At 33.6% G+C, this 18,865-nt stretch overlaps 1 protein-coding gene, 1 long non-coding RNA gene and 1 pseudogene across 2 annotated transcripts; all 3 read left to right on the top strand.

Moving 5' to 3' along the window:
- The first annotated feature begins 4,292 nt into the window (after positions 1 to 4,292).
- LOC126870969 (uncharacterized) lies at positions 4,293 to 6,418 on the top strand (annotated as a pseudogene).
- Positions 6,419 to 6,855: 437 nt separating this feature from the next.
- On the top strand, positions 6,856 to 10,846 carry LOC126870968 (cuticle protein 19.8-like). The gene is made up of 4 exons (XM_050629230.1): positions 6,856 to 8,109; positions 8,426 to 8,621; positions 8,926 to 9,197; positions 9,337 to 10,846. Exons 1-4 carry the CDS (start codon positions 8,008 to 8,010, stop codon positions 9,535 to 9,537), a joined length of 771 nt encoding a protein of 256 aa, XP_050485187.1. The 5' UTR covers positions 6,856 to 8,007; the 3' UTR covers positions 9,538 to 10,846.
- A 1,841-nt stretch (positions 10,847 to 12,687) lies between these two features.
- On the top strand, positions 12,688 to 14,038 carry LOC126871283 (uncharacterized). The gene is made up of 2 exons (XR_007691604.1): positions 12,688 to 13,313; positions 13,411 to 14,038. It is a non-coding gene; the product is annotated as an uncharacterized LOC126871283 (long non-coding RNA).
- The last annotated feature ends 4,827 nt before the right edge of the window (positions 14,039 to 18,865 follow it).

The following is an 18,865-nucleotide window of genomic DNA, read 5'->3' as shown; positions in this document are numbered from 1 at the left end:
TTCTGTTCGAAATCTTATTACAGTAATCGATATAAGTAACGAAACTTTTTCTGGCTTGGTTGTAGTAGCTAACCATTAATTTCTTTCCAATTATCCTATTTACCGAAATTATGGGTGTGACAGTGTGTGGTCAAGAAAATACCCAAATAACGTTATTAATAATTTCTACGTAAATAACTGTAAATGATTGTAAAAATTTCACATTTCATATGTTTAAAGATTTTCTTCATATCTAACTCATAGATATGATTATCAAGTTTTAATCAAATTTTATTTATATAAACGAATGTGGTGGACATGCGTGTATCTACTATTGCATGTGACCATAACCTTTTTCATCGTTATATAATTGTTTAGTTCATCTATATGTTGTGCAACATGCGATAAGCCTTGATAAATAAGATAAACCTCCGCGATAATTGTATGTTGCGTACCCAGAATGACATGTACATGGCAGATGCGCGCGCGCGCGCTCATACGCACCATGCACAGTGCACAGTACTGCACAGTCAACAGCATACATCCGCTGCCTGCATACCTAGAGCTTTATTTTTATGCAATTACACATAAACGAAAATTTGCAGTTACGCAATCGAGCACTGTAATAGAGTTACGGGTTAGCCATAGAATGACGACACGTAGAAATTGTAAGTAATGAAAGAAACGATGGTCATAAATTTCGGTCAGACTGATCGAAGATCGAGTCTGCTTAGATATAACGGTAATGAGGCAACGCGGCTACATATAAGATTTTCAATGTCAAAGAACAATTGCAACCAAAGTAGAAAGTTGCAATTGTTACAAATGTTACAGAAAATAATAGTTTATAACGAACGGTTAATGATCGAGAAATGCTAATCAACGGCGTAATTCCAAGTAAGTATGTAGTCGTCGATGCCGGAAACTCACTGACTGGTCAGTACTCATTGAACGCTAATAGCAATCGCAAGTTTCCCTTCCCTGTAAATAACCGGAAATTTCACAAAAGTATATTGTGTGCCAACTATCGTTGTTAGCAATTTAATTAACCTGAAAATAGTTGAAATCGATATTCACAATCAGACATACGTAGAATCGAATCGACACTGGATGAGTTAGAAACGTAATAGGAACAGACAAATTAATAATGTATAAAGTAGTTTTTCAACAACTTGACGATTATTTGATTTAATTATACTTGTAACACAGAGATGTCGAAAAATAATGCATACAATGTAAAGCAATGTTTTTTTTAGAACGATTAACGATCGATTTGGTAGGTTATCTAAAAGATTCGATTTGTAAATGTATTCTTATAGATAGAAGATATCTTATAGATAGCAGATGCTCCCGGATATAGCGACGGCTCAAATAAAATTCTTTTCGATAAAAAAAGGCAAAATATAAAATAAACAAAAGTTACGTTATCTATAGTTTGCAGGATACACGTATTGCTCGTCATGACTTCAAATTTCAGTATCATCCACTTGAACGGCTGTTAATGCTTGACATTCGTTTTCAAACGTGAATCGTTGTTCAGTATGCAGAAAGTACTCTAGAAGATCTACAACTATCTGATGACGTGGTCTATTGAAAAAGTCACCTATATTTTCATGAACATTCATCGGGCATCGTGAGTGCAATACGTATCTACATATGTATGGAAAATAAATTGCAATGTTGAGACGAAGCTGTTGCGTTTTCTAATATGTATATATATTTTCATGGTTTTGCGTAAAAGTGACAAAATTGGAAAGAAATTAGTTTACCTAAGTAAAATCGAAACGAATCCTTTGATTTCTGGATGTGTTCTCAAATAAATTTCATTTTTCTTTCTCTCGATACATTTTCTTGAATTTAAATTGCATTTCTGACGTCTGTTAAGAGCTCCAATATCATAATTTAGCGTACCATGAGCCGGATCTTTTGGATGGAAGGCATGAATATTTCTCGGCAACCGATCCATAAAACGTACTTATCACTAAATAGAAGACAATATTTATTCTTAGGCTGTTCCGGTACAGGAGGGTGCAAGAAAATGTTTTAATTTTGAAAAGAGAAATTCGACGATTAACAACATGTCCCTTATTATGCATTCAATTAGTTGCTAAGCAACGAATCAAACAAACCTTTCGTCTACATAGAATTATACGATTTCTATTGCCTGTATTGTAAGTTTGAAAGAGGATACCAATGTAGCGGAGACGGATCACTGATGTGACGGACATAACGAAAAGGGAGGATCATGTGTTATGATCAAACTATTAAAAGTTAATCAAGCAAAATACAGAGGTAAGTATTTTGTTATATATGATATCTATATGTACAATCAGTACATATATATGGTTGCGTTGGAGTATATGTATTATGCATGCCAATTAAAAGGTACAAATATTGGATTGGTAAATAAGTGATTGCGGATTTTGTCAATACCACCTATTGACAAAATCCGCAATCATTTAGTTGCCAACCCAATACAATGAAACTTTTGTCGGAGCCCTGAAACGTAGACGTGTACCTATCACGTGTTATCGCTACAAGTTGAAACCATTTCAGCCGCTACTTCCGGTGAAATTCTTTACAGAAATTGTTCTTTGTTTCTTCACCGGTTTCAATATCGTATACATATATTATATATAGTAAGTGCGATGTAGCTAATAGCGGTCATGTCCATGCATGGTGCAGGAAGAGGTTTTCCTTTGTTGGGGAATTTCAGTGAGCGAGAAATGATTACGTAACAATTCTGCATATGTTATATATATTAATTTATCTTCGATCGATCGCTTTTCTAATTTTATTATTACGTTACGTCTATTGTCGAATTATACAGGGTGGTTGGTAACTGGTGGTACGAGCGGAAAGGGGGTGATTCTACGCGAAAAAAGAAGTCGAAAATATAGAATAAAAATTTTTCGTTTGAGACTTTGTTTTCGAGAAAATCGACTTTGAATTTTCGCTCGGTACGCCTGTACTTTATCACGTCTCGTCATAACGGATCTCACTGTGGATCGTTGTCTCGATGGAAAAATTAAAAAAAAAAGAAAAAAATAAAAAAAAAATGTTATTCTATATTTTCGACTTCTTTTTTCGCGTAGAATCACCCCCTTTCCGCTTGTACCACCAGTTACCAACCACCCTGTATAATCGGTATATTATCGATTACATCCGGATTTAACGTTGATCGCGTACTTCGCTTGTTCGTTGTTATTCGTAAATTCTCATCGATTTCGATGCATTCAAGTCAGTTGTTCGTTGAAAACATATCCAGTTAAACAACCTTTTGCCATCTGTTGGATTCCTTACAACGATTACGAAGATATTGATTCGAAGAAGACGAAAGCTATTATACGTATTATACCATATTAGAAACGATCCACTTAATTGTAAACATATCCACGTAAAGCTTACGTTACATCAACCTGCCAAATTTTCTTGATTCATACATACGTAGGTAAATGGAGAGATTAACCAATGGATGAATAGATAGACGAGTAAATAAATTGTAATAGAATTGGTAATAAAATCGGACTAAAGCGTCTACTAAATAAGAACTTTTTCATTTTCGAAAAGGCATCTCTCGACGTAAACGATTTAGATCAAATTACGATTTTTAAGTTATGACTTACGTTTGAAAGTTATTCAAATGTATCGAACAACTTGTGTGTGTGTGTGTGTGTGTATGACTTAAAAGCAACAAGACTTATAAGCAACGCACAAAACGCTAAAATAACGAACTCTCCATTTTCTGGGAAACAAATAATTGTCGTGATACACTGGTGAGAGGGAAGGACGAATAGCTAAGCCAGAAGATCGGGAAACGATAAGCGGGGATAGACGATCTAGATAGAGTGAGGAAACTCGACTAACATATAACGACTGATGGAGAATTACCATGAAAAGTGGAAAGGAAAGAAAATGAGAAAGAAGATCTCGGTCACTAGTGCGCGTTTGCCTAGCATAGAGACATTCGAAATTGTGCCATAAACTCGGTAGAAATAATCACTATCTCGTAGATACACATATACATCGAATTAGATTTGAAATTTGATCAACTACACATGTTTACGTCAGGGATCGCGATAACGTTGCTTTATATCGCTTGTGTATTGGTGCACTGTACTCATCAAAATAATAATGCGGTATCGAACGGAGCGTTTATACGAAAATGTCGCTTCGATAACGTCGATGGCATCAACGATCATCAAAGTCGTTGTAATTTCAAAAATACGTTGACGATAACTCTACACGATATGCTTGGTAACGGTAACGTATCTGGCACGCGACCTGTCGTATGGCCTGTATCGGAGGCATTTTCATTCTTACGCTTTGTAACAATTCGTGGAGTGCGTGCAAACTATTATGGCACTTTCACCTTTGTTTCATTTAAAAAACACGAGTATATAACATTTTGAGAGAATTGGGACAGTTGGGAATGTTGGAATGTGCTATTGCGCTCAGACTGAGATTAAACTTGACATAATAATTTCAGGCGAATCTACTCAGTTCATTTCAATGTTTTCGATTGACACGCACACGCGTAAATATTCAATGAATATTAATTTACTTATCCGGTTTACTCATCCGGAATCCGTTTCCTACTAAGTCGCTTCTCCTACATACGCTACTATGTTTTTCCCCTCTTTGTAATTTCATTTGGTTTGACATACATGTACAGTGTACATATGTATGTGCGAAAATTAGATTATTGCAAGGTCGATCATTCGAGCAATTTCGACAAGTATCGAGTGAAAGGAAGTTGACGGCGTCATGTAATACTTTTCAGGTTTAGAACAGAGGATAGATCGGAAAAGGAAATAGCAAATAAGCGAGGACATGAAAACCTTAACGCGCGAGTGAATATGAAATGCTTTTGTTTTAAAGTTTGCGTTTCTAATGATCAAATTGTTCGAGTTTGGAAGGAATTGCAACAACAAGAGCAAGAACAAGAACAAGAGCGACGATATCAACATCTCTTTTATTAAGACTGATAAACCGTGTGAAAACAGTAAAGTGACTGAACAGTGTGATAGCGTGTTCACTTCCCTAAATTTTTCGCGTGCTAACATAGTAATATTTGCAAGTATTATTTACATTATCCCTTATTTGATAGTACTTGTTTATTACGCTGTTCCAGCCATCGATGCACGAGCTTATCACAAAGCCGTGTTATGGTATAACATGACGTAAATTATCTTGAATAGAATCTTGATCGCCATTGGCACGTGCGTGCTGTCTCGTGTTTCCATACATTCTAATGTTTATATCATTCTGGGTTTGGTACTGATGTTTCTTACTATATCCTTAGCCTTTTATTACGCGACTTCGTTTAACATTGCCGACTAGAGCGAATCAGCAACGAGAAAGAAAGAAATTTTTAACGTACGCCAGTTGAACCTGAGGAAGTTCGTTACTACCAACAATTTTAGCTTGTGTCGTAGAACTGACTCCGTTATTTCCAAAATCATCTCTTATCAGATCAAATTTCACTGAAAAGGATGGTACGAACTTGACTGTAATTTTTTATATTGCTACATTTCTCGCCATAATTTGTCTCGCGAATGCCGTTTTTTTTTTGCTACACATCGTACAGAATGATCTTAATACAAATATCAACAGCACTCGCACACGTATCAACAACACGTACAGAATTAATACGATACGATTAAAAAACGATACTTTTTTCTTCTTAGGCTGTATCCTTTGATGGACGCACCCTGGGTGACCAACATTCTTACTGTTGCTGCATTTACCGACTTATGGCAATTGAAATTCTCACGAATGATTCAACCGATTCTCATGTTGTTAGCCATTTTACCGCCGCGGACGATATCGTAGGTTTTCCTGTACTCTAAGGCGAATCGAACATTTCCTAACAAACGATCGAAATCGTTGTCCTTTCTCTCTGCCGTCCCTTTCTTCGATAGCAGTACACTAATAAATTATAATTACGAGGCAATAATTGTTATTAAATGAAATTATAATTCAAGCATATAAAGCAATGTATAACGTACAACGTCTCATGTTTTACATAATATCCCATTTTCTGCTCTTTCTTTCTTTTTCATTCCTTTCCCTAATCTATATTTTAATATCGGTCTTTAGTTTACCGCGTTGATGTTTTTTCTAAAGCTCCCTTTCGCCGTTTGCCTGCTCTCCGCATAACGATCAAAGATTCGTAAGAACATTTTGCGAAAGAAGAATGCATAGCAGGTGATTCGGGTATATTTTCATGTGCCAGAAGACGCAAATGATGAAACCTGCACAAACATTAGTATTCGTTGTAGACACAATTACTAATTGCATGTGATCCAATTACAAATTGTGTAGCAAACAATATACTTTTATATAATTGGAAAACTCACGAAACCGTTACGATTAAACGTTATTAAACCGTAGGGTTCATCATTGCGATTTTTGAAATTCTGGATTGGCTTTTTCTTTTTTTGATAGTGTATAACGAAGTTACGCCTTCCGAAGTATTTTCAACAAGTATACACAAATTTTATAGAATAGCTTGCTCTATACTTTATTTGTAATTTCGTGCGAGACTTTAGTTTTAATTCAAACCATTGTTCGAAGCCATCGAATCGATGATGTCGCATGTGATATGAACATGGTAAGAGAATCAGAGGGTCCTCAGAATGTGGCTGAATGTAAGTAAAACGAAGTAGCTGATGCTCTTCTATACCCACATCTACCAGAGAAAATCCCTACTTCTGATTGACCAAAAAACAGTTTATCGCTCTTGAACCACTCTGTTGGTAACCGAAGGAACGCGTTACCACAAACGAGGATCTATATCTCGTCGGTGGCGTTATTTGCACTCGTTCAAATGCACGTATAACACACGACTAAGTGTGTGTGTGCGTGCGCGCACAGACCTATGCAACGTGTATCGAACTATTATTGGTCGTACTTGTATATCGTACTTATACATATTATAGATGAATAAATATATACGTAGCAGATTAGATCGAGATAGATGCTATATAGTTACGCAAATTGAGAGCTCGATGTCACACAGCTCCTTGAAGCACTCCTAGAGTTACGTGACCCATATGAACGAAACGCGTGAGCAGTATACTGTCTACGCAATCCATCTCCTCTGCGATCACCGCTTACCACGACTCCAAGATTTCGTAGCTCAATGTCGCAACGATATCAATTATTAGCTCACATTAGTATCAACTAACCAGTGTGATCTTGTGCTTACAAAGTATGCCGAATGTATTGTATTTCTTCTTCGATAATCTAGTTATCCAGTCATCTTACTATAATTAGGACAATATAATCTGATATTTTATTAGAAACTATAATTCTCACCGAGTCTTCTAATCGATGCTCAACGGCTCGATTAATATCAAATATCGTAATTTTTTGATCAAATTCAAATTACATCATAAGTTACCATCTACACGCCGTTGACGTAGGTATAGATACATATTATAGGTACAAAAATTGATTTTTTAAAATAGGAAGAAACGAATAACGATATCGAATATGATAATTCCTATTTTTATCAAATTCGTTACGTCATAAGATCATAAGATAAGGTCCACGTACAACTGATCCATGGATATTTGCGAAATTTACTCTTTTAAAATAAGATAGACCGCACAATATATACATACGTAATAACAATTACGGTTGATGCATAACAATGGTTCGAGAAAACTTTCAGGCTTTCAATAGCCATACTCGCACTATGTAAGCACTTGTTTCTACACATATCGAAATAAAAATTAATTTTAAATAAAATGTCGCATAAGTGATTCAATCGTGCTTCGTTGCGAGCGTAGAAGCATTTTGTAGAACATGTTTTAATATAGAAAAATAAATCGAAACATACAGAGTGAACGAGTTGATCGTAAACGTTTAATTAGATGTTTGATTGAAAAGTTCATAGGAAACAGCAACTTTACTCTCAACTATGACAAAGACAACTTGATCTATTACATTCACTGAAGAGTAAGTTCGACGCAGTGGGGTAAAGTGCCTGCGAAGAAAAGTTGAGGGCGGGGTCTACCGATGGCAAAGAGTATAAAATCCTCGCTAGCGAAAAGCTACGGTATCCAGTTATTACAGAGGTCTCAGAACGTCGTTGACTTTTTCATCATCATGGATTGTAAGGTAATCGTTTTTTTGTTTCTTTTTAAATCAATCTAATATGTACACTGCGATATATGTAGATAAAAAGTTGGCATTTTAGTCTTGTTTCTCATTCAGATTTCAGTTTATCTCTTGGAGACGTGCGCGCGTTTACGACAAACAAAGACTATATATTATTGTTCGTTATAGAACCATCGCGTGAACGCTTCCATAATGAAAAATGTTACATCGGTATCGCGATACACGAATCGCCTCTGGTGAAAAAGATCTTAGACCTCATACAGATTTGTGTATACATGCAAGAACATTGTTTGATCAATTTGTTTTTCATATACAGATCATTGGATATTTGGCTACGGTCCTAACTGTCGTTCATGCGGGAATAATCGGGCCGAGCGCAGGAATAATTGCTCCCACTGGGGCCACAGTGGCAGCAGCACTTCCACAAGCTGCGGCTGCTGTCGTCAGAACCGAAAATTTTGATCCAAATCCGCAATATAGCTTCAGTTACAGCGTAGCCGATGGTCTTACGGGTATTTATTTGCCTTATCGTGAAAGCTGATTCGAAGTCAGTCGTTAGATACCATGTCAAGTATATAAAATATCGAAAAAGATAAACAACGAAAAGGAAATAGGATACAATAATCTTGAAAATTTTACTTTCTTCTTCGTTCGTGAATTAGCTCAATAGAGAATAAGAGATTTTGTAAAAGAGATCGCGATACTATATCATTGTAGACATAAATAAGAAAAGCAAAGTATAGGGATACGCTAGTATCTCGTGAATAAATTGATAATAAATTAAATAATAAATTAAATTAATAAAATTTATAAAAGGTGACAACAAAGCGCAAGAGGAAACTCGTAATGGCGATGTGGTTCAAGGTAGTTATAGCTTAATAGAGCCAGATGGTTCGCGTCGAGTGGTCTCGTATGCTGCCGATCCTGTCAACGGTTTCAACGCTGTTGTTCAAAAAGATCCTAGCATCACGGTCAAGACAGCGGTCGCTGCAGCCCCAGCCGCGCGGCCTGTTGTCTCATCTCCCTTGCTGACACGACCAACATCGGTTATTACTGCAGCCGCGCCCGCTATAGCCGTTCGTCCACAGGTTCGTTCCGTGCAATCTCTCTTTTTCCTTTAACCTGAACCCCTGCCTACTTACGTTAAATTCAGTATACTCCCTACACTGCCCTATATTATACCGATTATACGACTCGTTAAGTTAAGATTATGCGTTTATTTTGCAGGCTACGCTGTTAGGTGCCCCCATATTGAGACAACCGTTGTTAGCAGGTCCGACGGTAGCTGCCACAAACGTACTCACCGCGAACGCGGGTTTATTAGGTCTTGGCGTAGGTCTTGGTCTAAGACCAGGAGGTTCTCTCTACGGTACACAGTCGCTTCTTGCGGGTGCTTATGGTACCGGAGGCATCGTTAAAGTTCATTAAATACCGCAACGGGATGCAACGCAACTCGGCTCGGCTCGATTCGATTCGACATGACATTTTATCTCCGTCTCCTCAGTTTTGCTTCACTTTGTTCGAATGCGAATTTCGAACATTTTTTTGCTTTGAAAACGTTGGATATCTAACCACGTGTACTTGAAAATGTTACTGATGGCATGCAGCGACCTTGATGCATTTCTATTTGTCATCTCCACTCATTGTTATCCATCTTTTTTTTCTTTTTCCTTATTATCAATTACTGGTAAACACATCCCAAATTTATAATATTTACAAAATCCATATCTTGCTGTTTTACGTCGAAGAGAAAACCTTATTTAAGAGCATCGGTCTAATGATTTAGAATTTTCATTCCAACATCTCTATCACTATAACGATATAGAAATAGCTACTATACGGTTAATCTGCCATCCTGCATTTATGACGAACGGTCTTTTTCTTTTTTTTTTCTTTTCTTTTCTTTTATTTTCTTTTCTTTTCTTTTCTTTCTTGGTTCCGTTCAAGATTTCGTAACCAAGTCATTAAATACTTGTAGTGATTTTTATGGAACACTTTGACTTGTTTAAAGAGCGAAGTCGAAAGGATAAAAATATTTATCTACATCCATTCTGTGACACGAACAGACAGATCACGAGCCTCGTTGACGAAAGAAAGGAACTGAGCGGAATACGAGGCAAACCTTTGTACTTTTTACTATAACTATTAATCGTCCCACTTATAAATCTCCAAAGATGAAAAGTATATACTAGATAATTAGATTTCAAGATTTAGACATAATTAAAACGGCGTTTGCATTTCTATCCTAAGTCCTTCCGTTTTAAAGAGGTACCATTACTGGATACAATATCGCATACAAAATAAATATATTATTTAGCAAACGAGCAGTATGGTTTAAATTTATAATAACCTTGTGAAGCCTTGCGAGAGATTGCTTTTGGATTCATTTCAAGTGAGTTTGATAAGCAGTAGAAAAAGAAAAAAAAACGGAAGAAAGCAAAATGTTTATTGCCCATTGGTATTGTCCAAAGATAAACGAAACTTGTATTGAAAAAATGAACAGAAGAACCAATTTACGATCGTCTCCTTCATCCCGGATTAATATTTTCATCTCAAGCGCGTAAAATTGTATATCGTACTGTTATATATACTTCAAAACTATAAATAAATATTTCTACAACTCGATAGCGGCTCTTTGGAAGTATTGCGAGCAAAATTTAAACATCGCAAAGCATCTCATACAGTACCACTATTTTCGACATATTGCATTGGCGCGAGAACTACAACGTTATTAGCGTCACATATAAATTAATGTAAGGAAATTGTAGCAAAAGCAAGTTTTTTGTCAATATATCTACATACGATGTAATAGTAAAATAAGTAATAGTAATTAATAAATATTAATAAAAAAATAGTAATAGGTAATAGGGAGCAGGGAAGAAACGCCTTGTTTTTCATTATAGAAAAGGCTCTAAATTATTTCAATGAATCTACTTTGATGGATATAAATGAATCACCTTCTATTTTATTTTGTTTCTCTATAATTTTCTTCTTTATTCTAAAATCAGATAAGTGATTTTCTGTGAGAGTTTCGAATTCTTGTTTCAACTGATCGCAAGTCGTCGTTTTCTCTCATAAACGATACTCTAAGTGATCTTTATCTTTTCCTCAGTTTCATTCAAAGTAGAGTTGTTCAATTACAACATATTTTTCAATAATATCGTCGCTCGGCCTTAGTCTCTGAGATATTGGCGAAAAGCTGTCGGTACCATTACAGTGTAGTTTTGCCTACAGTTATGCGTCTACGCCAGCGTATACGTCAGTATTCGTTACCTTACTCTATCTTCTGTCTACAAACGGGGCGGGGGGGGGGGGGGGAGGGTCGGACGAGCTGAAAGGCCCCGTGTACAACGTGCATTTGCGAGGCTGCAAAGAATGTCTATTATAAATTATAATTTATTTAAAAACGAATATCATCAATGTATCGCATTTGAGGGTTGGGTTTGCACTTTCAATCCGGCGACCGACGACGTTTGTGTTAAGTAATAACAAGTTAATTATAAATATAGTAGACGAACGAATAATTGATATTTGTATATTGAACTCGTAGAAAAGCTAATTCCTCTCCGATTTCAATGATCTTTGGATATGTTGGACATTTCAAATATTGGATATTTTGAACAATTTTCCCCTGTATGCGCGTGTAACCAGCGCTCAGCCCTAATTCTCAAGATTTTCGCAAACAAAAAAAAAAAAAAAAAAAAGAAAAGAAAAACAAGAAAAATAACCCGACCTACCATCGATACTACTTCAGTGAATTCTTTCTGTATGTTGCTTGGTGAGGTCGTGTGGCGTGTAGCGCACGCGTCAGTATTTTGGTCATCTTACGGCAGCGGAAACGTAAACATAAAGACCGCGCGTTGTCTTTCTTTGTCTATTCATACGATAACCTGTAGGAGATTAAAGCTGCAATATTTTTTAAATTAATCATTTTTCTACACAAGCTCGTACATTTTTCGAACGTAGGAAAGGAATAGAAAAAAATATGCAGTACTATTGAACCAAATGATCCATTGGCATTGAAATCTCTTTAAAAAGAACGTAGCAAGAAATGGAAATATCTTATTAAGTTCCCCTCGTGAAGTCAAACAACTTTCATCGGAAACATTTTATCGCATTTCTGATACTTGGAGAAATATTCGCGCGTATACATTTAAAACGGACTGTATACTGTATTTGTGAAATTGGAAATTGAGGCATTGGGTGCTTAACGTTAATTTATGTTTTAATACATAAATGTATGCTATAAAATAATAAATATATATTTATTAATAATAAGAAAAGTATTATGAAAATTATTTATTTATCTACAATAATAATAATAATAATAAGAGTAATTTAATGGTCTTATTTAAATGACAGCTGAATTTGCGCAGGATCTGCTGCCTTTCTGTGCTGCCTTTCTGCCTTCTGATTATGCTGTGCATAGTCTGTTACGTTCTGCTGCCAATCTGCACTCAAATGGTTATTAGTATAGTTATTAGGCTAATGTTTTAATGGATAATGTGATACAAAATAATACGAATACAAAATAAGCGATATAGTTTATATTCTATAATTTTATAATTTTATATTCGCTATAATTTGTACCAAAGGGAACGAAAAACGAAGAAACAAGATGTAAATAGAAAGAAAAGAATGGCATATGAGTGGAATTAGATTAGGTAAGACGATACCAAAACTATATGAAATACAGAGAAATAAGACTGTGTTGACGCGATAGCGTAATAAGGCCAGTACGCTAATTGGGTCTTTTATACGTGTGAGGTGTAAGTGTTGTCCGTGATAATTGTAGGCTGCTGCTAGCTGCAGACGTCGTCGCTGCTGGGGTACTGCTGATTTTCTTCCGTTTTTGAAGCGTAGAAGAAAAATCGGACTCCGGTCGCCGGGATTCGTACCCGGGTCCCAAACGTTCGTAATCTAAGACGCTACTAACCACTGCGCTGCCGTCGTCCGACTCTAGTTAGTGTCGAGTGGTGGTATTTGCTGTTGAGTGCCGCCACACATGTTAAGTTTATTCGAAAGTACTAGAACAAGAAATTATTGGACGGAGTGGTCGATCTGAACCCTACGTAGTTCATGACCAACATCTTCATCTCCACGGTGGCTAGGCCGTCTGACGAACACGCATGTTCCACGATTGTAGAGTCTTACGCGGTCGGAGCTGTGTAAGATATTTTTGTATCTGGAAGTTTAACATAAAGGTATGTGTTGATCGCAGATCGAGGTAAATATAACGTGAAGGGTAATTCTAATTGGGTGATATGATTTATAGGTTATACCGGTTTGTTTTCTTTATAGTATAAATTGCCGGCGAGCATGGATGGTGCAAATGGAGAAGCGGACTCTAGCGAATAACGAGCAGCAGAAGGAGTAACAAGAAGAAAAAGGAAAAGAGCGTTTAATCGCTGATGATGAGAAAATGTATTATCTCGTTGGTTGCGTGCGAGCGTTGGAGAAAATGTGTGAAACGTGGGAAGCGCAGGAAGAAGTAGTTCGTGAATGTGTAAATAAGATGTGTAAATAAAAGCGTTTAGAAATGTAAAACGTTTTGCGCAAAGCAGCTAGTGATAAGAGCGTAAAAGTATAGAGTGAAAAGACGAGGTGTGTAATAAAGATGTATAAATAAAATAAACGCGTACCTAACTTGAGTGTGTGAAAAAGTGGAGCGGGAAAGGTAATAGCGATGTTGATTTAGTGTGGGAATTTGTCAAAACATGGGTTAGTTTTGTTAGAAAATTGTAAAATATGTAAAATGATTGTAGACGTCAAAAGCGTGAAAGTTGAAAGAAGTAAGAAAAGAAGGAAAAGAGAGTATAAAATGATATTAAGTAATACATAAGGCAATATAATTTTCTGGATGGCAAAAGAATGGACTTGTTTGGATTCTAGGAGACTAAAGAATAAACGAAGATACATTTAGGAGATATGTGTGCGTTGTTTATTCAACCATTGACCATAAATTGTGAAAGTAGGCTTTAAAAAGATAAATGACAGATAGAATAGCTTTTAAAGGTTAAGAATATGGTTGCGTTAAGAAAGGTGTAATTGTGAAATGTATGGGTAATGGAATAAAATATCATTACAAAAGGTAGTAATTATATCTGGAAATATATTAATAAGGAATAACACGATTGAAACCTTGTAATTATATGGATAATATATGGAAAGTGATTAACGTTAAATGACTTCCATTTAAAGGAATGAAAGGTATTAGAAATAAAATAGAACAGTATTATTAAATGTAGTAATTATATAGAATTATAATAAATATGGTGGTAATTACATCCTTGGTGTAGGCTTGGGTGAGAATTATAGCGCTTTACAGAGTCCGACAAGAAAGAAGAATGTTGGATGAAGGTTTGGTGGAAGGGAATAGAGAGAAAGAAAATTGTTTAAAGGCTTAATGTTATTTGAGAAAGGAAAGTTGGCATAGAAAGAAGAGATAAATGTATAGGACTTGGTAAATTTAATAAGTGGTAAATGGGTGGTGAGGGGAAACAAGGGTAGAGAATAATAGGGTGTATCTAAAATATCTTTTTGATGAAAAGGTAGAAGACAAAAGAGCGGTGATTGTGGAAAAAATAGATTAAACATAAATGTAGGTTTAAGCAAGCAACACGTAAAGAGTCCGGTTAGCTCCGCGGTAAGGTGTCGGATTCGTAACTTTTTGATGACGTGTTGGATTCTCGAGGCTGCGTGCGGAGCCCCGTTGTTGTTGTGAGGGGCTCGTTTCTTCACCCTGGGTTTTCTTCCCCGGGATGGTGTGTCCAAACCGGCTCGAGGTAGTGAAAGCTACCAGGTTTCGCTCAGCCAAACAATTTTTGTTGTACGTCTGGTAGGTGTGGGAAGGAAGAGAAGAAGAGTACCGTGCCTAGTCTCCGGGTAGGCATGGCGTGTAGATGGGTAAAGACACGAGCATTTATCGCACAACAGATTCAAATATAGAGGGAATTCTACCGGATATTACAATTGCAAATTACAAACGTTATTAAATAAAACGAAGTTAGGCTCTTTTCCCTTTTTGTTCAAACTAATTGATAGTTAAAAACTAGTATGAAGGAGGTGTGAGTTTAGTCTTAGTTTGCAGAAACTATTAAAATGATAAAAGTGGATATCGTATTAAATCGTTAAAGAAGCCAATTTACGATAAAAATTAAGAAATCGTTCAATTTGATTTTGCTATAATGGAAAAACCGTCTCCTGCTAAGACAAAAAATCGTTACCGTTTGATTAACAAACCGGCATCTTGTCAAGGTATATAAGGAACACGGAAGTCGCGCGCGAGCTCTTTTGTGCCTGAAATTCCGGAGAGTGAACATCGAAGAAGAATTTAAATATAAGTTAAATAAAAAAAAATCAAATAACAACATTGCAACCAGTAATTTATAACGTCCAAACCATTAATTTACAACACTTAAGCTATTCATTTATAACATTTATGCTATTAATTTATAACATTTAAACTGTTATTTTATACATTTAAGCCATTAATTTATAACATTTAAGGAATTAATTTATAACGTCAAAACTACTAATTTATAACATTTATGCTATTGATTTATAACATTTAAGCTATTAATTTATAACATTTAAGCCATTAATTTGTAACTTTTAAACTATTAATTTATAACATTTAAGCTATTAATTTACAACATTTAAGCTATTAATTTACAACATTTAAGCCATTAATTTACAACATTTAAACTGTTATTCCATACATTTAAGCCATTAATTTATAACATTTAAGGAATTAATTTATAACGTCAAAACTATTAATTTATTACATTTATACTATTGTTTTATAACATTTAACCTATTAATTTATAACATTTATGCTATTGATTTATAACATTTAAGCTATTAATTTACAACATTTAAACTGTTATTTTATACATTTAAGCCACTCGTTTCTAACATTTAAGCTATTAATTTATAACGTCTAAGCCATTAATTTATAACATTTATGCTATTAAATTATAACATTTAAGCTATTAATTTACAACATCTAAACCATTAATTTACAACATGTAAACTGTTATTTTATATATTTAAGCTATTAATTTATAGCATTTAAGCTAACAATTTACAACATCTAAGCCACTAATTTACAATATTTGAACTGTTATTTTATACATTTAAGCCATTAATTTATAAAATTTAAGCTATTAATTTATAACATTTAAGCTATTAATTTACAACATCTAAGCTATTAATGTACAACATTTAAACTGTTAGTTTATACATTTAAGCCATTAATTTATAACATTTAAGCCGTTAATTTCTAACATTTAAACTATTAATTTATAACATTCAAGCCATTAATTTATAAAGTTTAAGCCATTAATTTACAACATTTAAACTGTTATTTTATACATTTATGCTATTAATTTATAACATTTAAGCTATTAATTTACAACATTTAAACTGTTATTTTATACATTTAAGCCATTCATTTCTAACATTTAAACTATTAATTTCTAATATTTAAGCCATTAATTTCTAACATTTAAACTATTAATCTATATCATCTGGGTCATTAATTTGTAACATTTAAGCCATTAATTTATAACACTCAAACTATTAATTTATAACATTTAAGCAAATAATTAGCAACGATTAAACTATTAATTTATAGCAACTGAAACATTAATTGACAACATGTAAAACATTAATTTATAAGAATCACACCATTCTTCAAGGAATCAATAAGAAATACCTAACCGTGATTACAGCCAATTAGATCATATTGTTCGCTACATAATTAATAACTGTATCACGTACAGCGATGCAGGCGGTATTGAAGAAATAAAGCCATTTTATGTTACAATTATAACGAGCAAATTTACTCGTTCAACTTGAGGAGAATTAAAAAGGTACCTGACTTTTAAATAAGCATTAAATAAGAATTTTAAATATCGCAAACAGTGATGTAGGTGTTATTCAAGAAAAAGCAACATTTCATTTTGTAATTAGAACGAGTAAATGAACGAATATCGATAATATAATATAACGCTTAGTATGAATTTTATTTGACTGATTATTTAATACCTTAACTTATTTCACAGTAACGTCATCGTCTGCCGTTAGGCTTTTTTTCCTTTTTTGTTCAAACTAATTAATAGTCGAACAGTCATATTAAAGAAGTGTGAATTTAGTCTTAGTTTGCAGAAACTATTAAAATGATAAAAATGGATATCGTATTAAATCGTTAAAGATTCCAATTTACGATAAAAATTAAGAAATCGTTCAATTTGATTTTGTTATAATGGAAAAACCGTCTCCTGCTATGTCAAAAAATCGTTACCGTTTGATTAACAAACCGGCATCTTGTCAAGGTATATAAGGAACACGGAAGTTGCGCGCGAGCTCTTTTGTGCCTGAAATTCCGGAGAGTGAACATCGAAGAAGAATTTAAATATAAGGTAAATAAAAAAAAATCAAATAACAACATTGCAACCAGTAATTTATAACGTCTAAACCATTAATTTACAACACTTAAGCTATAAATTTATAACATTTAAGCAATTAATTTATAACATTTAAGCCATTAATTTATAACATTTAAGCAATTAATTTAGAACTTCTAAACTATTAATTTATAACATTTAAACTATTAATTTACAACATTTAAACTGTTATTTTATACATTTAAACTATTAATTTATAACATTTATGCTATTAATTTATAACATTTAAGCTATTAATTTATAACATTCAAGCCATTTATTTGTAACACTTTAGCTATTAATTTATAACATTTCAGCAATTAATTTCTAACATTTCAGCAATTAATTTCTAACATTTAAACTGTTAATTTATAACATTTAAGCTATTAATTTATACATTTAAACCATTAATTTCTAACATTTAAGCTATTAATTTATAACGTCTAAGCCATTAATTTATAACATTTATGCTATTAAATTATAACATTTAAGCTATTAATTTACAACATCTAAACCATTAATTTACAACATGTAAACTGTTATTTTATACATTTAAGCTATTAATTTATAGCATTTAAGCTAACAATTTACAACATCTAAGCCACTAATTTACAATATTTGAACTGTTATTTTATACATTTAAGCCATTAATTTATAACATTTAAACTATTAATTTTTAACATTTGTGCTATTATTTTATACAATTACACCATTAATTTCTAACATTTAAACTATTAATTTATAACATTTAAGCCATTAATTTATAAAATTTAAGCTATTAATTTACAACATCTAAGCCATTAATTTATTACATTTAAGCTATTAATTTACAACATCTAAGCCATTAATTTGTAACTTTTGAACTGTTATTTTATACATTTAGCTATTAATTTATAACATTTAAACTAATAATTTATATCATCTGAGCCATTAATTTGTAACATTTAAGCCATTAATCTAAAACAATTACTCCATTAATTCTTAACAGTTATACCAATAATTTATAACCACATTCTCCCATTAATTCAAAGTAATGATGCTCTTAATTTATAACAGTTGTACCGTTAATCGGGAGTAACTCTACATTCATTGATTTAAATCAATACCATTAATTCGTAGTGAGTGAATTATTGATTTATATTGTTTCATTTTATTAACGAAATCTATCGAGTCTTTGAAGCACTATTTTATTTCTATATAGCATTATTTTTTAATTTTAAATACAGTATTTAATTTCTCATTTCACTATTTCGTATAAAACCTGTGTTAACACAGAGTGTAATTTTAAGATGTAATTTTTCATGTCT

This window comes from Bombus huntii, chromosome 11 (assembly GCF_024542735.1).
Source record: "Bombus huntii isolate Logan2020A chromosome 11, iyBomHunt1.1, whole genome shotgun sequence".
NCBI classification, from domain to species: Eukaryota; Metazoa; Arthropoda; class Insecta; order Hymenoptera; family Apidae; genus Bombus; species Bombus huntii.
The sequence above is the reverse complement of the archived record's forward strand: the minus strand, read 5'-3'. Positions and strand labels throughout refer to the sequence as shown.